The sequence below is a fragment of the Dama dama genome, chromosome 15, assembly GCF_033118175.1.
Source record: "Dama dama isolate Ldn47 chromosome 15, ASM3311817v1, whole genome shotgun sequence".
Lineage (NCBI taxonomy): Eukaryota > Metazoa > Chordata > Mammalia > Artiodactyla > Cervidae > Dama > Dama dama.
Genome location: NC_083695.1, coordinates 25,697,088 through 25,712,789, shown reverse-complemented (window position 1 = coordinate 25,712,789; position 15,702 = coordinate 25,697,088). Strand labels below are relative to the sequence as shown.

Sequence of the window (15,702 nt, the reverse complement as noted above, 5' to 3'; positions counted from 1 at the left end):
TTAAGATCTGAGCTTGTATAATAGTAATAGAAATACAAAGAAAGAGGTGCATGTGATAAAAGTACTGGTGATAAAATGGACAAACACTGTGCCTGACAGAATGGGATAGATAAAAGGAGAGAGCTTTAAATAAACAAAGAAAGTAAGGTTAGAGGCCTGGGAGGCAGGTAGGACTGCTGACAAACTTGAAAATAAAGATGAAGGATTTGGCAAGTGTTGCCAAACTAGTCAGCATGTCAAATCTGGCCCATTGACTGTTTTTGTTTGGCTCATGAGATAGAAATGTTTTGTTTGTTTGTTTTACATCTTTAAATGGTTAAAGAAAATCAGGATAGCAGTAATCAGAATAATATTTTTGGCATGTGAAAATTTTATGCAACTCAAATTGAAATGTCCATATAAAGTTGTATTGGAACATGGTCATGCACATTTGTTTGCATAGGGTCTACTACTGCTTTTGCATTACAGTAGCAGCAGAGTTAAATAAAGTAATAGACTTATTGCAAAATATATACTAGTAAAGATGTACTATCTTGGTTTTTCGAAAAATTTTGGTAACCTCTGTTTTATAGCTAAAATTATAAATGATATATGTATTACTTGAAAATGCCTTATAGGCTAATGGGAGCTTTTGTTGAAGAGAGGAGAATAACCTTAAGAATTCTGAGGATCACTAACTGTGTCGAGTGAAGAACTGAATCTCTTTGTATGAGTAAACATTAGCCTTTGATAGCACTTAGAACTTTAAAAACTGTACTCATATTCATTTGATCTCTAAAACAATCTGTTCAGTCAATATCACTTTTTCTAGTTTACAAATAAGAAAACAATTGATTTTAAAATATATGAGACATATTATGGAGAATAAGCATTTCAAAAATAGAAGGTGATAGAGAAATACCATTGAGGAGAAGGTAGATATTTTGGTATTTGGTGGGTGGTATTCCTCTCATTTGCAGGCACGGTGATAGAATGAAAACTCTAGAGCTAGAGTTTCTGGGTTTTCATCCTGGTTCTACCGTTTACTAACACTACAATGTTGAGTAAATCACATAAACTTTTAGAGACTCAGTTTCATAATCCATAATATTAGACTGTGAATGTTCTCACCTCATAGGGCTGCTATGATGATTAAATTTTAAATATATGTTAACTTGCCTAGAAGAGTATTTAGCATATATAAATGTTATTTTCACTGTCTTTTGGAATACATGTTTTAATCAGTTAACATACAATGTAATATCATTTGGATGGCAGGGATTCAAAAAGCCTTTAATAACTCTTTATATCAGAGTTGTATTCTATATATTTGAACAGGAGTAGAACCACTTAGCCAGCCAGCAATAATGTCAGAGATTCCACTTACTTGCTTATCTTGAACTTCATACCTCAGTTCTTTGTTTATCCTGCAAAAATATAATCCGATAAGGAACTTTCACCCAGAATTCCTAAGTATCAAATATTCTCTGAAGTTCTATTTTGATATTTTCATAATAATTGAAATTGATTGATGGCATATAATAAGTCATTCACAGAAGCACTAAAATCTTCAATAAAGGTGTCACTCAGTAATTTAATGCTTTTTTGTTCTTGTTTTTCCTCATGTAATAAAAAAGGTAAGAATTCTCCAGAACTTTTAATTTTATAAACTATTGCCTGACTTTTGGCCTTTATCTTGTCAGGAGTAAATATCTGCCAATTGTAATTCACCATGTGAGTTGAGATGTTATTAAGGAAATTGAGTGCAATCCATGAAATTCTTGTCCAGGACAGGGTCAGTCTCAATGCTATCGAATAATTGACTCTGTTTCCTGCGTGACAGGTGGATAGCAGTTGCAATTATTGTCGTTTTGTGTCTGGGGAAATGTAGACAGGAGAGTTAAGTGACTTCCTCAAGATCACATTGGAAATTAGTGACATTCCAGGACAGAACTTGGAATACACTTAATCAGATCACCTCTAGAATAGTTTGAATTTTATCATGAAGACAGTGAAAATGTTTCCACCATATGCCAGAATACACTTCAACATTAATTCTTAGATCCAGAGTCATGCATTTATTATCTCTGAGATAAAGACTATAAAAAGAAGTCCCAAATAAATTGATCTATGGCTTTATTACTTGAAAATTTAATTATCTTTTTATGAAAATGGGGAGAATGATAATGACTAGTAGTGAAGAAAGAAAAATTCATTTCTATTTTTCAGTTAGTTTAGTGGGTTAGTACCTTACAGCTTTATTAATGGCTTGTATACCATTGATTTAAAAGGTAGCTATGTTTATTTACATACTTTGCCACATTCCAGCAGCAGTAGAAGTTGCTCTTCTTCTAAGGTATCACATAGGCCATGTTTCTTGAGAAAAGAAACTATAATCTATTTTCACCTCCTAAGGAAGAGTCATCTATACACTCACCAATCAAAAGTTTAGTCCCATAGCTTAATTTAGTTCTTGAAATAAATAAGGAAAACAAAGAAAATTTAGGTGCTAGATATGTGATTATATTTTCATTGAATAAGAAATAACTATTGAAATTCCCTGGCCATACACTGGTGACATCTCTGAGCTTCCACAGCAGTAGTGGGTTCAATCCCTGGTCAGCAAACTAAGATCCCACATGCTGTGTGGTATGGTTAAAAAGTAAAACAAATAAGGAAGGAACTATCATTTACTGTACACTCAATATGTATCAAGCCTTGTGCTAACTGAAGTATGGATGATTAATCCTGAAAATTTTAAAATACCAAGTTATTTTAGACCCTGAATTAGGCCTCTGATTGGTAATAAATGACATAATTGACATTGGTTCTATGATTTTTATTTTTTGTTATATTTTCCATTGATCATTCTTATAATTTTCCATTAATATATTTTATTTTCATTGTTCTTGTACACTATTGCCTCAATAAAATGTGTTTTCAGTATTCTGAATCTAGTAATCATACTTTTGCAAAGCTTTCTAGATTATATCTTCCAATTTTGCCATTGATAGGTAAAGTAGAAATGAACATCTGGAAATGCATAGGAATTGTAGCTCTCATATATTTCCTGTGAATAATCAATAAAATTTCACTTATATAGGATTTATCATTTATAAATGTTCTGTTTCAAACCTATGTGCTTGTTCTACTTTTTGATCATGTATGAATTTCTTTTTTGACAAGATGATTGAGTAGACCATCTCATGAAATTTTATGACCTTGATTAATATTGTCAAATCACTTTCATTCCAGAGTTCTTCTTTATTTGATAAAAAGTCATAGGTTTCAGATGCTATAATTGTTTATAAGGTGGTATAGTTGTATGGTGGGTGCTTCCCTGGAGGCTCAGATGGTGAAGATTTTGCCTGCAATGCGGGAGACCTGGGTTTGATCACTGGATTGGGGAGATCCCCTGGAGGAGGGCATGGCAACCCGCTCCAGTATTCTTGCCTGGAGAATCCCAATGGACAGAGGAGCCTAGCAGACTACAGTGCATAGAGTCACAAAGAGTCAGACACAACTGGGTGACTAAGCACACATCCCAATAGTGTGGATGGTTTACTATGACCCCACATTTCAAATTTCAAACGCAAGAGACAAGTCTGCATGCTGTTCAAAATATGGTGTATACAAAGAATAGTACTATGCCAATGCATTAAGTTCACTGTGAATAAGAATTTACACCTCAAATCTCGGGATGCTAATTAGGAAGGGCTGCCTTAGCAAACCTTGCCTATAACATTTTTATTCTTCCCTCAGATAGTTTGTGTACACATACACACCTGAATATGTTTATATGTACCATATACACATTAGTCCTTAGAATTTTATAAATGTGCTTCTCTATATACATATGATTTATAAATGTATACTGTGCTGTTTGCCAATGTGTATTCAGTGTTTGTAATTAATCCCATCTATTAATGTAAATATATACATAGATATACATTGTCTCATTTCAAGATTTTTTTTATATTTCTACATTTTGAGGCATACTATTAGTATAATTTAAAGAGGTATATACTTGTATAACATATGAGGCATTAAATTATGTTTGAATAAATTTGTAATACATTCAAAATTTGGGAAGTCCTACATTTATATTAAGGAATAGATTTAAATATGTCATATATTAAATTATACCTTGATATTAATAAATTTAATGCTGTAGCTCTAACTAATACTGTAATTTTACATTCTAGCATTGTTGCAAGCAATTATGATTCAATAGATTTTTACACAAACAGTTAAACCTGGATAGTTTTGTTATATGACTCTATGGCTGACTCATGCTGATGTATGGCAAAAGCCGACACAGTGTTGTAAAACAATTATCCTTCTATTACAAATAAATTTAAAACAAAAAAGCATTATGTCTCTGTTCTTAAAGGAACAAGTTTTATAAACATCTGATAGTAATCACTTCTTTGTAAAATGTATTTGACATAATGGAGTGATTATAAATCTAATTATCACCTGTTTTAGGCTAAGATGACTCAATTGCCTGAGGCAGAAAAGGAAAAGATTGCTGAGCAAGTTGCTGACTTCAAGAAAGTGAAGAGCAAGCTGGATGCTGAAATTGAGATATGGGATGATACGAGCAATGATATCATTGTTCTGGCCAAGAAGATGTGTATGATCATGATGGAGATGACAGACTTCACAAGGTAATTATGTGGGAATTGGTGTGTAATATTTATCATATTAGAAACATTTGTCAAATTAGTGAAACTTTGAGTTTCTCCTAGTGTCAGGTGCTAAAAATTACGTGGTATGGGAAAAGTAAATGATGAAGAATTAGAAAGTTATAGGTAGTTTCTAGAGGTTTTGATAAATAAATGAGGCAGAGTTTCTCATAAACACCTGAGGAACAATTTTAGAAGACACTTTATGTCTTTACTCTCAAGAACCTTCTTTGTGTATTATACTAGCTTTCTTTTTTTTTTTACAAAAAAATGGTAAATCAAGTTATGATCTCTATTGGAGCTCTCTGAATAATTGATTTTCGTAGCTACATATGAAGATATCAACCAGATATATTTGAAATTACAAAGACTTAATGATGTGCATGAAGGAATTGTTCATTGTGTGTATATTCTAGAAATAATGAACTTTTTTTTATTGTTACTGTTGTTCAGTCGCTAAGTCATGTCTGACTTTTTGCAACCGCATGGACTGCAGCATGTCAGGCTAGCCTGTCCCTTACCATCTCCCAAAGTTTGTTCAAACTCATATCTATTGAGTCAGTGATGTAATCTAACCATCTCATCTTCTGTTGCCCCCTTCTCCTCCTGTATTCAATCTTTCCCAGCATCAGGGTATTTTCCAGTGTGTCAGCTCTTTGCATCAGGTGGCCAAAGTTTTGGAGCTTCAGCTTCAAAAGCTACTGGAAAAACCATAGTTTTCATTGTATGGACATTTGTTGGCAACGTGATGTCTCTTCTTTTTAATATTCTGTCTAGATTTATCATAGCTTTTCTTCCAAGGAGCAAGCATCTTTTTATTTCATGGCTGCAGTAACCATCTGCAGTGATTTTGGAGCCGAAGAAAATAAAATCTATCAATGCTTCTACTTTTTCCCCATCTCTTGGCCATGAAGTGATGGGACTGGGTGCCATGACCTTAGTTTTTTGAATGTTGAGTTAAAGCCAGCTTTTTCACTTCCTTCTTTCACCCTCATCAAAAGGGTCTTTAGTTCCTCTTTACTTTCTGTCATTGGAGTGGTGTCATATGCGTATCTGAGGTTGTTGATATTTCTCCCAGCAATCTTGATTCCAGCTTGTGATTCATCTAGCCTGGCTTTTTGCATAATGTACTCTGCATATAAGTTAAATAAGCAGGGTGACTGTAACTTCAAAATATTATTTTATAGAACTAGCCAAAGAACTGTAATGTATAGAGTGCTTGCCTTACCAGTTACTAAATGAACAGAACTAGAACAATTAAAATAATTTAGTCTTGATGTAATTATAAAAGCCACAGAACAAAATATTCTGAAGCAGACCTAGTATACTTATAAAACTATTCATTTATATTGCATACATTAAACATAAAAATAACTTTTAGATGGAGTAATGACATAAATGTAATTTAAAAATAATAATAAATGGAAAATATTCATGAATATTCACTCAAGTTAAGCCTGAGAAAAGTTTTCTAAGCATTATGCACAAAGACCTCATAAAAATGGATTATGAAATTGAATAACATTAAAGGTTCTAAGTATCTATAGAATGTCCTAAACCATACTGAAATATAAATGAAGAATTGATTAAACATCTGTAACAGAAAATAACAGAATTTTGATGTCATTTATATATGATGAATTATTACAGATATTAAAAAATTTTAAGTGTCCTAGTAGAAGAATGGACAAATATATATACACATATAGGTATATATGTACATAAACAGGAAATAACCTAGAAAAATGAAAGAGAATCACAGTATATGTCAACCTTTCCCCTTCCAAACACCACCACCTTAATACTACCCACTAAGGAAAGTATGTGTGATTAGTCACTCAGTTGTGTCCGACTCTCTGCAACCTCATGGACTATAGCCTGCCAGGCACCTCTGTCCATGGCTATTCTCTAAACTAGAATACTGGAGTGGGTTTCCATGTGCTCTTCTAGGGGATCTTCACAACCCTGGGATTGAACCCAAGTCTACTGCACTGCAGGTGGATTCTTTACCTTCTGAGCCTAGGGAATGCCTAGGATAGTATATACTTCACAGTAAAGATTTAAAGAAAGGTGGTAACGATAACCCTATATGCAAAACAGAAAAAGAGACACAGAAATACAGAACAGTCTTTTGAACTCTGTGGGAGAATGTGAGGGTGGGATATTTCAAAAGAACAGCATGTATACTATCTATGGTGAAACAGATCACCAGCCCAGGTGGGATGCATGAGACAAGTGCTCTGGCCTGGTGCACTGGGAAGACCCAGAGGAATCAGGTGGAGAGGGAGGTGGGAGCGGGGATCAGGATGGGGAATACATGTAAATCCATGGCTGATTCATATCAATGTATGACAAAACCCACTGAAAAAAAAAATAAAGATAGTGCTGTTGTCTAGGAGTCCTGCCTAAAATGGAGAAGATTCAGATCAATGACATGCAAAGCTACGTAATGAGACATAGAAAATGAGCATACTTCTGGGTACATATGCAAAGGAAATGAAATAATTACTTTCAGAAGATACTGTTGTTCCCATGTTCACTGTAGCATTCATTATTCACAGTAGTCAAGATATGGAAACAATCGTAGTGTCCATCAATGAATGAATAGATAGAGACAACATCGGGTGGAGAGGGAGGTGGAAGGGGGGATTGGGATGGGGAATACATGTAACTCCATGGCTGATTCATGTCAATGTATGACAAAACCCACTGCAATGTTGTTAAGTAATTAGCCTCCAACTAATAAAAATAAATGAAAAAAAAATAAAAAAATAAATTTGTATATATTGTACATTTAAATAAATGATATGTATGGATTCTTTCAGTTATAGTAAAGGAAACCCTAACCCTGCCATTTGGGACACATGGATGACTCTGGGGGGCATTATGTTAAGTAAAATAAGTCACACAGTGAAAGATAAATACTATTATGATTTATAAATTTATATGTAGAATCTTAAAAAAAATTAGAGAGTGGAATGGTGGGGTTTGAGGAGTAGGAGAAATGGAGAGATGTTGGTTGATGATTACAAACTTTCAGTTATAAGATGAGTGATTTCTGAAGATCTAATATATAGCATGTTGACCATAAATATTGATACTGAAATTTGCTGAGAGTAAATCTTAAGAGTTCTTATGCAAGAAAAAAAAAAGTTAATCATGTAGCATAATGGATGTGCTAAATAAGTTGATTGTTGTAATCATTTCACAGTGTATAGATATATCAAATCATCACATTGTACACTATAAATGCATTTTTGTCAATTATGCTTTAATAAAGCTGAAAAAACAGCATCAGAACAATTTAGTTGATAGAAAACTCACATCTAGAAAACAAATACAAAACACAAATAAAACTGCAACACAGTACTGCAAGCTAAAGTGAAATTCAAAAACTAAAGAGTTGGAGATGCGTATTTAAAACTTGGATTCATAAAACCAAAATCTAAGATAAATTTTAAAAGAGAAAAGGGAAATGAGAAATGCAATGAGTTAATAAGACTTAGGGAGGAAATTAATGGATAAAAATGTCTAAAAGTTGAAAAATTTTAGCGCCCAAAGGAAAATAGGTTCAAATAAAAATTCCATAAGGGGAAGACAAGCAGGAGATTAAGCAAGAGAATGACTATGAGATAAAGATTTTTAAGAAAAAAGGAAAAAAACAGGAAGAAAAGCTTGAAATGGCAAGACTTCCTTTGAAGAATTAAGAAATAATGCAACAACTAATATTTAAAATGTAAATCAAAAACATTTTCCATACATAATACTAAATTTAAATTTACAGGTTGAAAGATACTACAGTATTCCTAGAAAATTTGATTCAGACAACATTAACACATACACACATATGTTTTCCTCATATATAAAAACACTAATATATTACAACTGGCATGTACTATATTCTACATATCTATGTGTGTTTAAAATGTAAATCAAAAACATTTTCCATACATAATACTAAACTTAAATTTACAGGTTGAAAGATACTACAGTATTCCTAGGAAATTTGATTCAGACAACATTAACACATACACACATATGTTTTCCTCATATATAAAAACACTAATATATTACAACTGGCATGTACTATATTCTACATATCTATGTGTGTTTGTGTGTGTGTGTGTGTGTTTGGGTGTGTAAAATAGGGAAATAGCAAGCTAAAACCCACTGAGTAATTTAAAAATTATGAAAAACAATCCTTACCTCCACAAAGGAGAGGCAGGTAAATACTTCTAACTTTGTCTGATATCATTCCTTGTGATTATCTCTATGTCTCTAAGCAATATACTTTATGAGATATGATTTATTGGCTTTTCCTGCAAATGAGAATATAGGGCATTTATATTACTTTTTCTTCCATGTTTTCCTATTTTATGATTTTATTGTTTATATTTATAGACCTCAATAACATTTCTTATCTATAAAATGTATATTGTTACATGTATATTAGTTTTATCTCAACTTCTCACTCTGTATGATGAAGAAATATCCACTCTTATCCTCTTTTTCTGCCTCTTATTGCTTCTGTCCTACATTTCACTTATAACCCAACTTCTTTCTACTATACTTCTTGTATTAAGATAATTCATATAATATTTACATTTTTCTAAACAATTAAATCACTCATGCTTATTCTAATGCTTTATTCTGAAAGTGAAGATTAATAAATGTTATTATGTACTTATATAATTATCCTAGATAGGAAATACATGTGAAATAAACATATTTCTAGAAAAAATTAGAGTTTAGGCATAAAGAATTCACACATTTATTTTTTTTCTTTTTATTGAAATATATTTGCTTTACAATGTTGTGTTAGTATTTATGGTACAACAAAGTGAATCAGTCATACATATGCATACATTCCCCTCTTTTTTAGATTTCCTTTCCATTTAGTTCATCACAGAGTGCTGGGTAGAGCTCTCTGTGCTATATAGTAGGTTCTCACTAGTTATGTTTTATACATAGTAGTGTGTATATGTCAACCCCAGTCTCCTAATTCATTCCTACCCCCATCTTCCCTTTGTAACCATAAGTTTCCTCTCTACATCTGTGATTCTATTTCTGCTTTGCAAATTGTTCATCTCTACCATTTTTATAGATTCCACATATAAGTGATATTATATGGTATTTGTTTTTCTCTTTCAGGCTTAACTCACTCAGTAAGATGACCTCTGGGTCCACCCATATCTTTGCAAATGGCAGTATTTCATTCCTTTACATGGCTGAGTAATACTCCATTGTATTATGTACCACATCTTTATCCATTCCTCTGTCGATGGACATTTAGGTGGTTTCCATGTCCTGGTTATTGTAAATAGTGCTGCAATGAACATCAGGGTGCATGCATCATTTTGAATTATGGTTTTCTGTGATATATGCCTCGGAGTTGGGTTGCTGGGTCATTTGGTAGTTCTAGTTTTAGTTTTTTAAGGAACCTACATACTATTCTCCGTAGTGGTTGTACCAATTTACATTCCCACCAACAGTATAGAAAGGTTCTTTTCTTTCCACACCCTCTCTGGCATTTATTGTTTGTAGATTTTTGGATAAAGGCCATTCTGAGAAGTGTGAAGTGATACCTCATCATAGTTTTGATTTACATTTGTCTAATTACTGATGTTGAGTATCTGTTTATGTGTCGCTTGCCCATCTGTATGTCTTCATTGGAGAGATTTCTATTTAACTTTTCTGCTCAGTCTTTGATTCATTTCTTCTTTTCTTTTTTTTTTGGTGTGCTGCATGTTAGAGTGTTCATACATTTTATATGGGAAACAACACATCATGGAAAGAAACCTGAACTAGGAACTATTTTATATCATCTTGATAAGTGTGCCAATGAGAGTTCTCTAGTATAAAGAGTATGTATACAGGCAGAATCTAAAATTAGAATAAAAACAATCAAGGGCAAAGTCAAGAGATTAAAAAAAGCTTTTAAGAAGTGAGAAGAAGAAATAGACTGCCATAAAGATAAAGCACTCAAGCAAGGCATAATAAGAAATTTTGTAATATGCAAAGAAGGATTCTTGAGTCATAGTTAAGCTTCAGTGAATGCTGAATTATTTTGCATGAAGGAGTCTTAATTAAAGATTGAAAAGATAGTATAATTTTGGCAATTCTAAATTTATGGTTACTTTTGTTTAAGTGGCTTCAATAAGTGGTGACAGAGAAAAAAGCCTTCTTAATTCATGACATGGTAGATGGGAGAAGAGTAGATAATAAAACAAAGATAATCAAAGTAGTAAATTAAAGAAGGCAGATGATCAGCACATGATCTAGAGATTTCTAAATAACCAGAGTATATTCTAGATTGAAGGGAATGGGGACTTGGTTAGGGATAGAATGAAATTATAAAAGATGACTAGCTATAGTCAAAGATGTAGCTAAGAGGGTAGAACAGAAACACGGAGACAAAGGAAAATAAATAAAAAACAGATATAAGTGTTAACCTGCATGAGTTTGCATGGCTGTTTCTTCTAGTCTTAGGATATCCATCAGAGAAGTTCTTGGCCATCAGTTGTAAAGACTTCTTGTAACCTGTTTATCTATATCACAAGACTCTGTTACTTTCCAGTTTATAATTAGCACTTATTGGATTACCTAGTTCATTTGTTTATATGTGTGCTGCCTCAATATCCCTAACAGAAAGTATGAAATTTGACTTTATTGTTTTATGCCCAGAACTTATAATAGTCTAAATAGAATATATATGTAATTGTATATACCACAGTGAACATATATATATATGTATTGTATATACATATGCATATATGTGTATAGTATATAATACTAATTGTTGAGTGAATTAGGATATCTAACCATTTAAATCAATTAGTTTAAAAGAAATAAACACATGTTGAACTCAGAAGAAAGCAGGAATCAACATTACCCAAACAAAAAAATAATGGAGTAACATATGCATTTTATTTATTCCTTAACCTATACATAGTGCATATGTGTTGAACACAAAGATTTTACCTTTTTAAAATTTTGTTTAAAATTTTAATATCAACAATTTTCAGAACACAGCAGTACAATTATTTGTTTTAACTCTACATGATTAGTTTACCAACATATATTATCAAGTTCTGTGATTTTCATTGTATATTGTATCTTTAGCTTTCAGTTCATTTTTTTTAATTAATTTTTTTGTTGAAGGATAATTGCTTTACAAAATTTTGCTGTTTTCTGTCAAACCTCAGCATGAATCAGCCATAGGTATACATGTATCCCCTCCCTTTTGAAGCTCCCTCCCATCTCCCGCCCCATCCCACCCCTCTAGGTTGATGCAGAGCCCCTGTTTGAGTTTCCTGAGCCACACAGCAAATTCCTGTTGGCTATCTGTTTTGCATATGGTCATGTAAGTTTGGGGCTTCCCTTGTGACTCAGCTGGTAAAGAATCCACTTGCAATTTGGGAGACCTAGGTTTGATCTCTGGGTTGGGAAGGTCCCCTGGAGAAGGGAAAGGCTACCCTCTCCAGTATTCTGGCCTGGAGAATTCCATGGACTGTATAGTCCATGTGGTCGCAAAGAGTCAGACACAACAGGGATTTTCACTTACTTACTTACAATGTGAGTTTCCATGTTATTCTTTCCATATATCTCACCCTCTCCTCCCCTCTCCCCATGTCCATAAGTCACTGCTCTGAGAGTCCTTTCTCTGGTTGGGAGTCACAGCCAACCTCACTTCCCTAGGGTGCCCTCCAATACTGTGCTGATCTCTGGACCTGCTGTGGGGTAGCTCATATTCTAATCTGGTCCTACTCCTTCCTGTGTTTTCTTGCCTCCATACATTTAAAGTAATTGTACATATGTTCTTATTGCCATTTTCTTATTTGTTTGGGGTTGCCTTTGTAGATCTTTTTTCTTCTGTTGCATTTCTTGACTATATAAGTCCCTTTAACATTCGTTGTAAAGCTGGTTTGGTGGTACTGAATCCTGTTAACTTTTGCTTGTCTGAAAAGCTTTTTATTTCTCCATCTATTTTGAATGAGATCTTGCCAGGTACAGTAATCTTGGATGTAGGTTTTTCCCTTTCAGTACTTTAAATATATTCTGCCATTTCCTTCCAGCCTGCAGAGTTTCTGCTGAAAGATCAGCTGTTAAGCATATGGGGTTTCCCTTGTATGTTACTTGTTGCTTCTCCCTTGCTGCTTTCAATATTCTCTCTTTGTGTTTAGTCTTTGTTAGTTTGATTAGTATGTGTCTTGGCGTGTTTCTCCTTGGGTTTATCCTGTATGGGACTCTTTGTGCCTCTTGGACTTGATTAACTATTTCCTTGTCCATGTTGGGGAAATTTTCAACTATAATCTCTTCAAAAATTTTCTCATACCCTTTCTTTTTCTTTTCTTCTTCTGAGACCCCTATAATTCAAATGTTGGTGTGTTTGATATTGTCCCAGAGACTTCTGAGATTATCCTCAGTTCTTTTCATCCTTTTTACTTTATTCTGTTCTTCAGAAATTATTTCCACCATTTTATCTTTCAGCTCATGGATTCATTCTTCTGCTTCAGATATTCTGCTATTGATTCCTTCTGGAATATTTTTAATTTCAGTAATTGTGTTGTTTGTCTCTGTATGTTTATTCTTTAATTCTTCTAGGTCTTTGTTAATTCATTCTTGCATTTTCTTCATTTTGTTTCCAAGGTTTCTGACCATCTTTATTATCATTATTCTGAATTCTTTTTCAGGTAGTTTAGCTATTACCTCTTCATTTATTTGGACTTCTGTGTTTCTAGTTTGTACCTTCATTTGTGTAGTATTTCTCTGTATTTCTATTTTTTTTTTTTTTTAAACTTATTGTATTGAGGTCTCCTTTTCCCAGGCTTCAAGGCTGAATTCTTTCTTCCTTTTGGTTTCTGCCCTCCTAAGTTTGGTCCAGTGGTTTGTGTAAACTTTGTATAGGGTGAAATTTGTGCTGAGTTTTTGTTTCTTTTTTTGTTTGTTTTTCCTCTGATGGGCAAGGCTGAGTGAAGTGGTAATGCTGTTCTGCTGATGATTGAGTTTGTATTTTTGTTTTCTTTGTTGTTTAGATGAGGTGTCCTGAACAGGGTGCTACTGGTGGTTAGGTGATGCTGGGTCTTGTATTCAAGTGGTTTCCTTTGTGTGAGTTCTCACTATTTCATACTCCATAGGGTTATTTCTTTTGTAGTCAAGGGTCTTGGAGTCAGTGCTCCCACTCCAAAGGCTCAGGGCTTGATCTCTGGTGAAGAATGAAGGTTCAACACGTGGTTTGTTATGGCATTAAGAGAGATTAAAACAAATATCCAAAAATGAGAAACCAAACATTAAGCCCAAACAAATGGCAGTTACAAAATCAGGCAAATAATAATTAAAATAATAGAATATACACATATACATGTGTATATGTGTATATACATATATATGTATATGTATACATACATATATATGTATATATACATAATGTGTATACACATTAGCAAAGTCAAAACAGTCCAACAAAAACAAAGTACAATAGATTGACCCAGCAAACAAAGAAAATCAAAAATTGTATTTAGCAGTTAAGAATAAAACTAACTAAAGCACAAACTGGAAAACAAAACTAAAGAAAGGTGCCAAGTGCAAAATAAAGGAATGAAAACAAAACTAACAAATACATTGAGAAGAAAGGAAAGAAAGAAAGAATAGATATGCAAAGTTAAATAGAGGTAGATAAGATTATTTATATACATTAAAGATTAATTGCAAGGGGAAAATAGCAATAGAAAGGAAAACAAAAGAATAAATGTGGAAAAAATATAATAGGTTTAAAAAAATTAAAATTTAAAATTATAAAAAGAGAGAAAAAACTGAAGAAGAAAGAAAAAAAAGGATAAAAAAATAAAATAAAAAACAAAAAAGGAAAACTCCACAGAGGTGCAAAAGCCCAATGGATATGCAGAGGTTTATGACAACAATAAAAAAAATGTGATGGAATATACACAATATACACCCATAAGCAAACTCAAAACAGTCCAACAAAAGTAAAGTAAAATAGATCCACCTGGTGAAAAAAGGAAACCAAAAATTATATCTACCAGAACAAAACTAACTAAAAGCACAAACCTGGAAAACAAAACTAAAGCAAGGTAACAATTGGGGAATCAAGCAATGAAAGTAAAACTAATAAATATGTTGAGAGGAAAGGAAGGAAAGAATAGTAAATGCAAAGTTAAATAGAGATAGATTAAGATTTATATATGTTAATGATTAACTGCAAGGGGAAAAGAACAGTAGGAAAAGCAAACAAAGGAATAAATGTAGAAAAAAATAATAATAGGTTTAAAAAATGTTTAATTAAAATTTAAAAAAGAGGAAAAAAAAAAAAAAATGGAAAACTCTTTAGAACTGCAAAAGCCCAACATAGAGGTAGAGGTTATAACAGCAATAAAAAATGTGACTGAGGAAAAAGAAAAAAAGCTCAAAAGCTTAATTAGATTTCATAGTGACAATAAAAGGACAACTACAACAGAGGGGAGGAAAAGAAAAAAATCCAAAAAATCTACAGAACAAGTCAAAACATAAGACCAGTAAATGTTTTCCGTTGTCCTAGCCTTTCCCTTGCTGGCAGTCACAGTCCACCTCACCTCCCTAGGATGCCCCCCAACACTGTGCTGACTTCTGGACCTGCTGTGGGGGCAGCTCAGATTCTAATCTGGTGCTACTCCAGTGTGTTCCTGCCTCCAATGTCCAAAGATATCAGAACTAGTGTGTTTTCTTTTGTGGGAGCTCTCAGTGGCCTCTTATATATTCCATAGACAGAGTCTGCCTAGTTGATTGTGTGGATTTAATCTGCAGCTTGTACAGCTGGTGGGGAGGTTTTGGGCCTTCTTCCTTAGCCACCCTGCCCCTGGATTTCAATTGTGGTTTTGTTTCCACCTCTGTATGTGAGTCATCCACTGGGGTTTGCCCCTGAGCCTGCCCTGGAGGACTTGGGTCTGCCCCTGTGAGGGCCAGGTGTGGAGGTGGTGCAGCTGCTTGGGTTGCAGGGGTTCTGGCAGCACCAGGTACTCAGGGGAGTTGGCAGCTAGGG

At 33.5% G+C, this 15,702-nt stretch overlaps 1 protein-coding gene across 1 annotated transcript in view; it reads left to right on the top strand.

The window, feature by feature from the left end:
* CTNNA3 (catenin alpha 3) overlaps positions 1 to 15,702 on the top strand; it is a 1,844,203-nt gene that overhangs the window by 1,687,277 nt on the left and 141,224 nt on the right. The window contains exon 16 of the mRNA XM_061163003.1: positions 4,468 to 4,649. Within this exon, the coding sequence (XP_061018986.1) occupies positions 4,468 to 4,649 (182 nt within the window). The remainder of the gene's footprint in view (positions 1 to 4,467; positions 4,650 to 15,702) is intronic.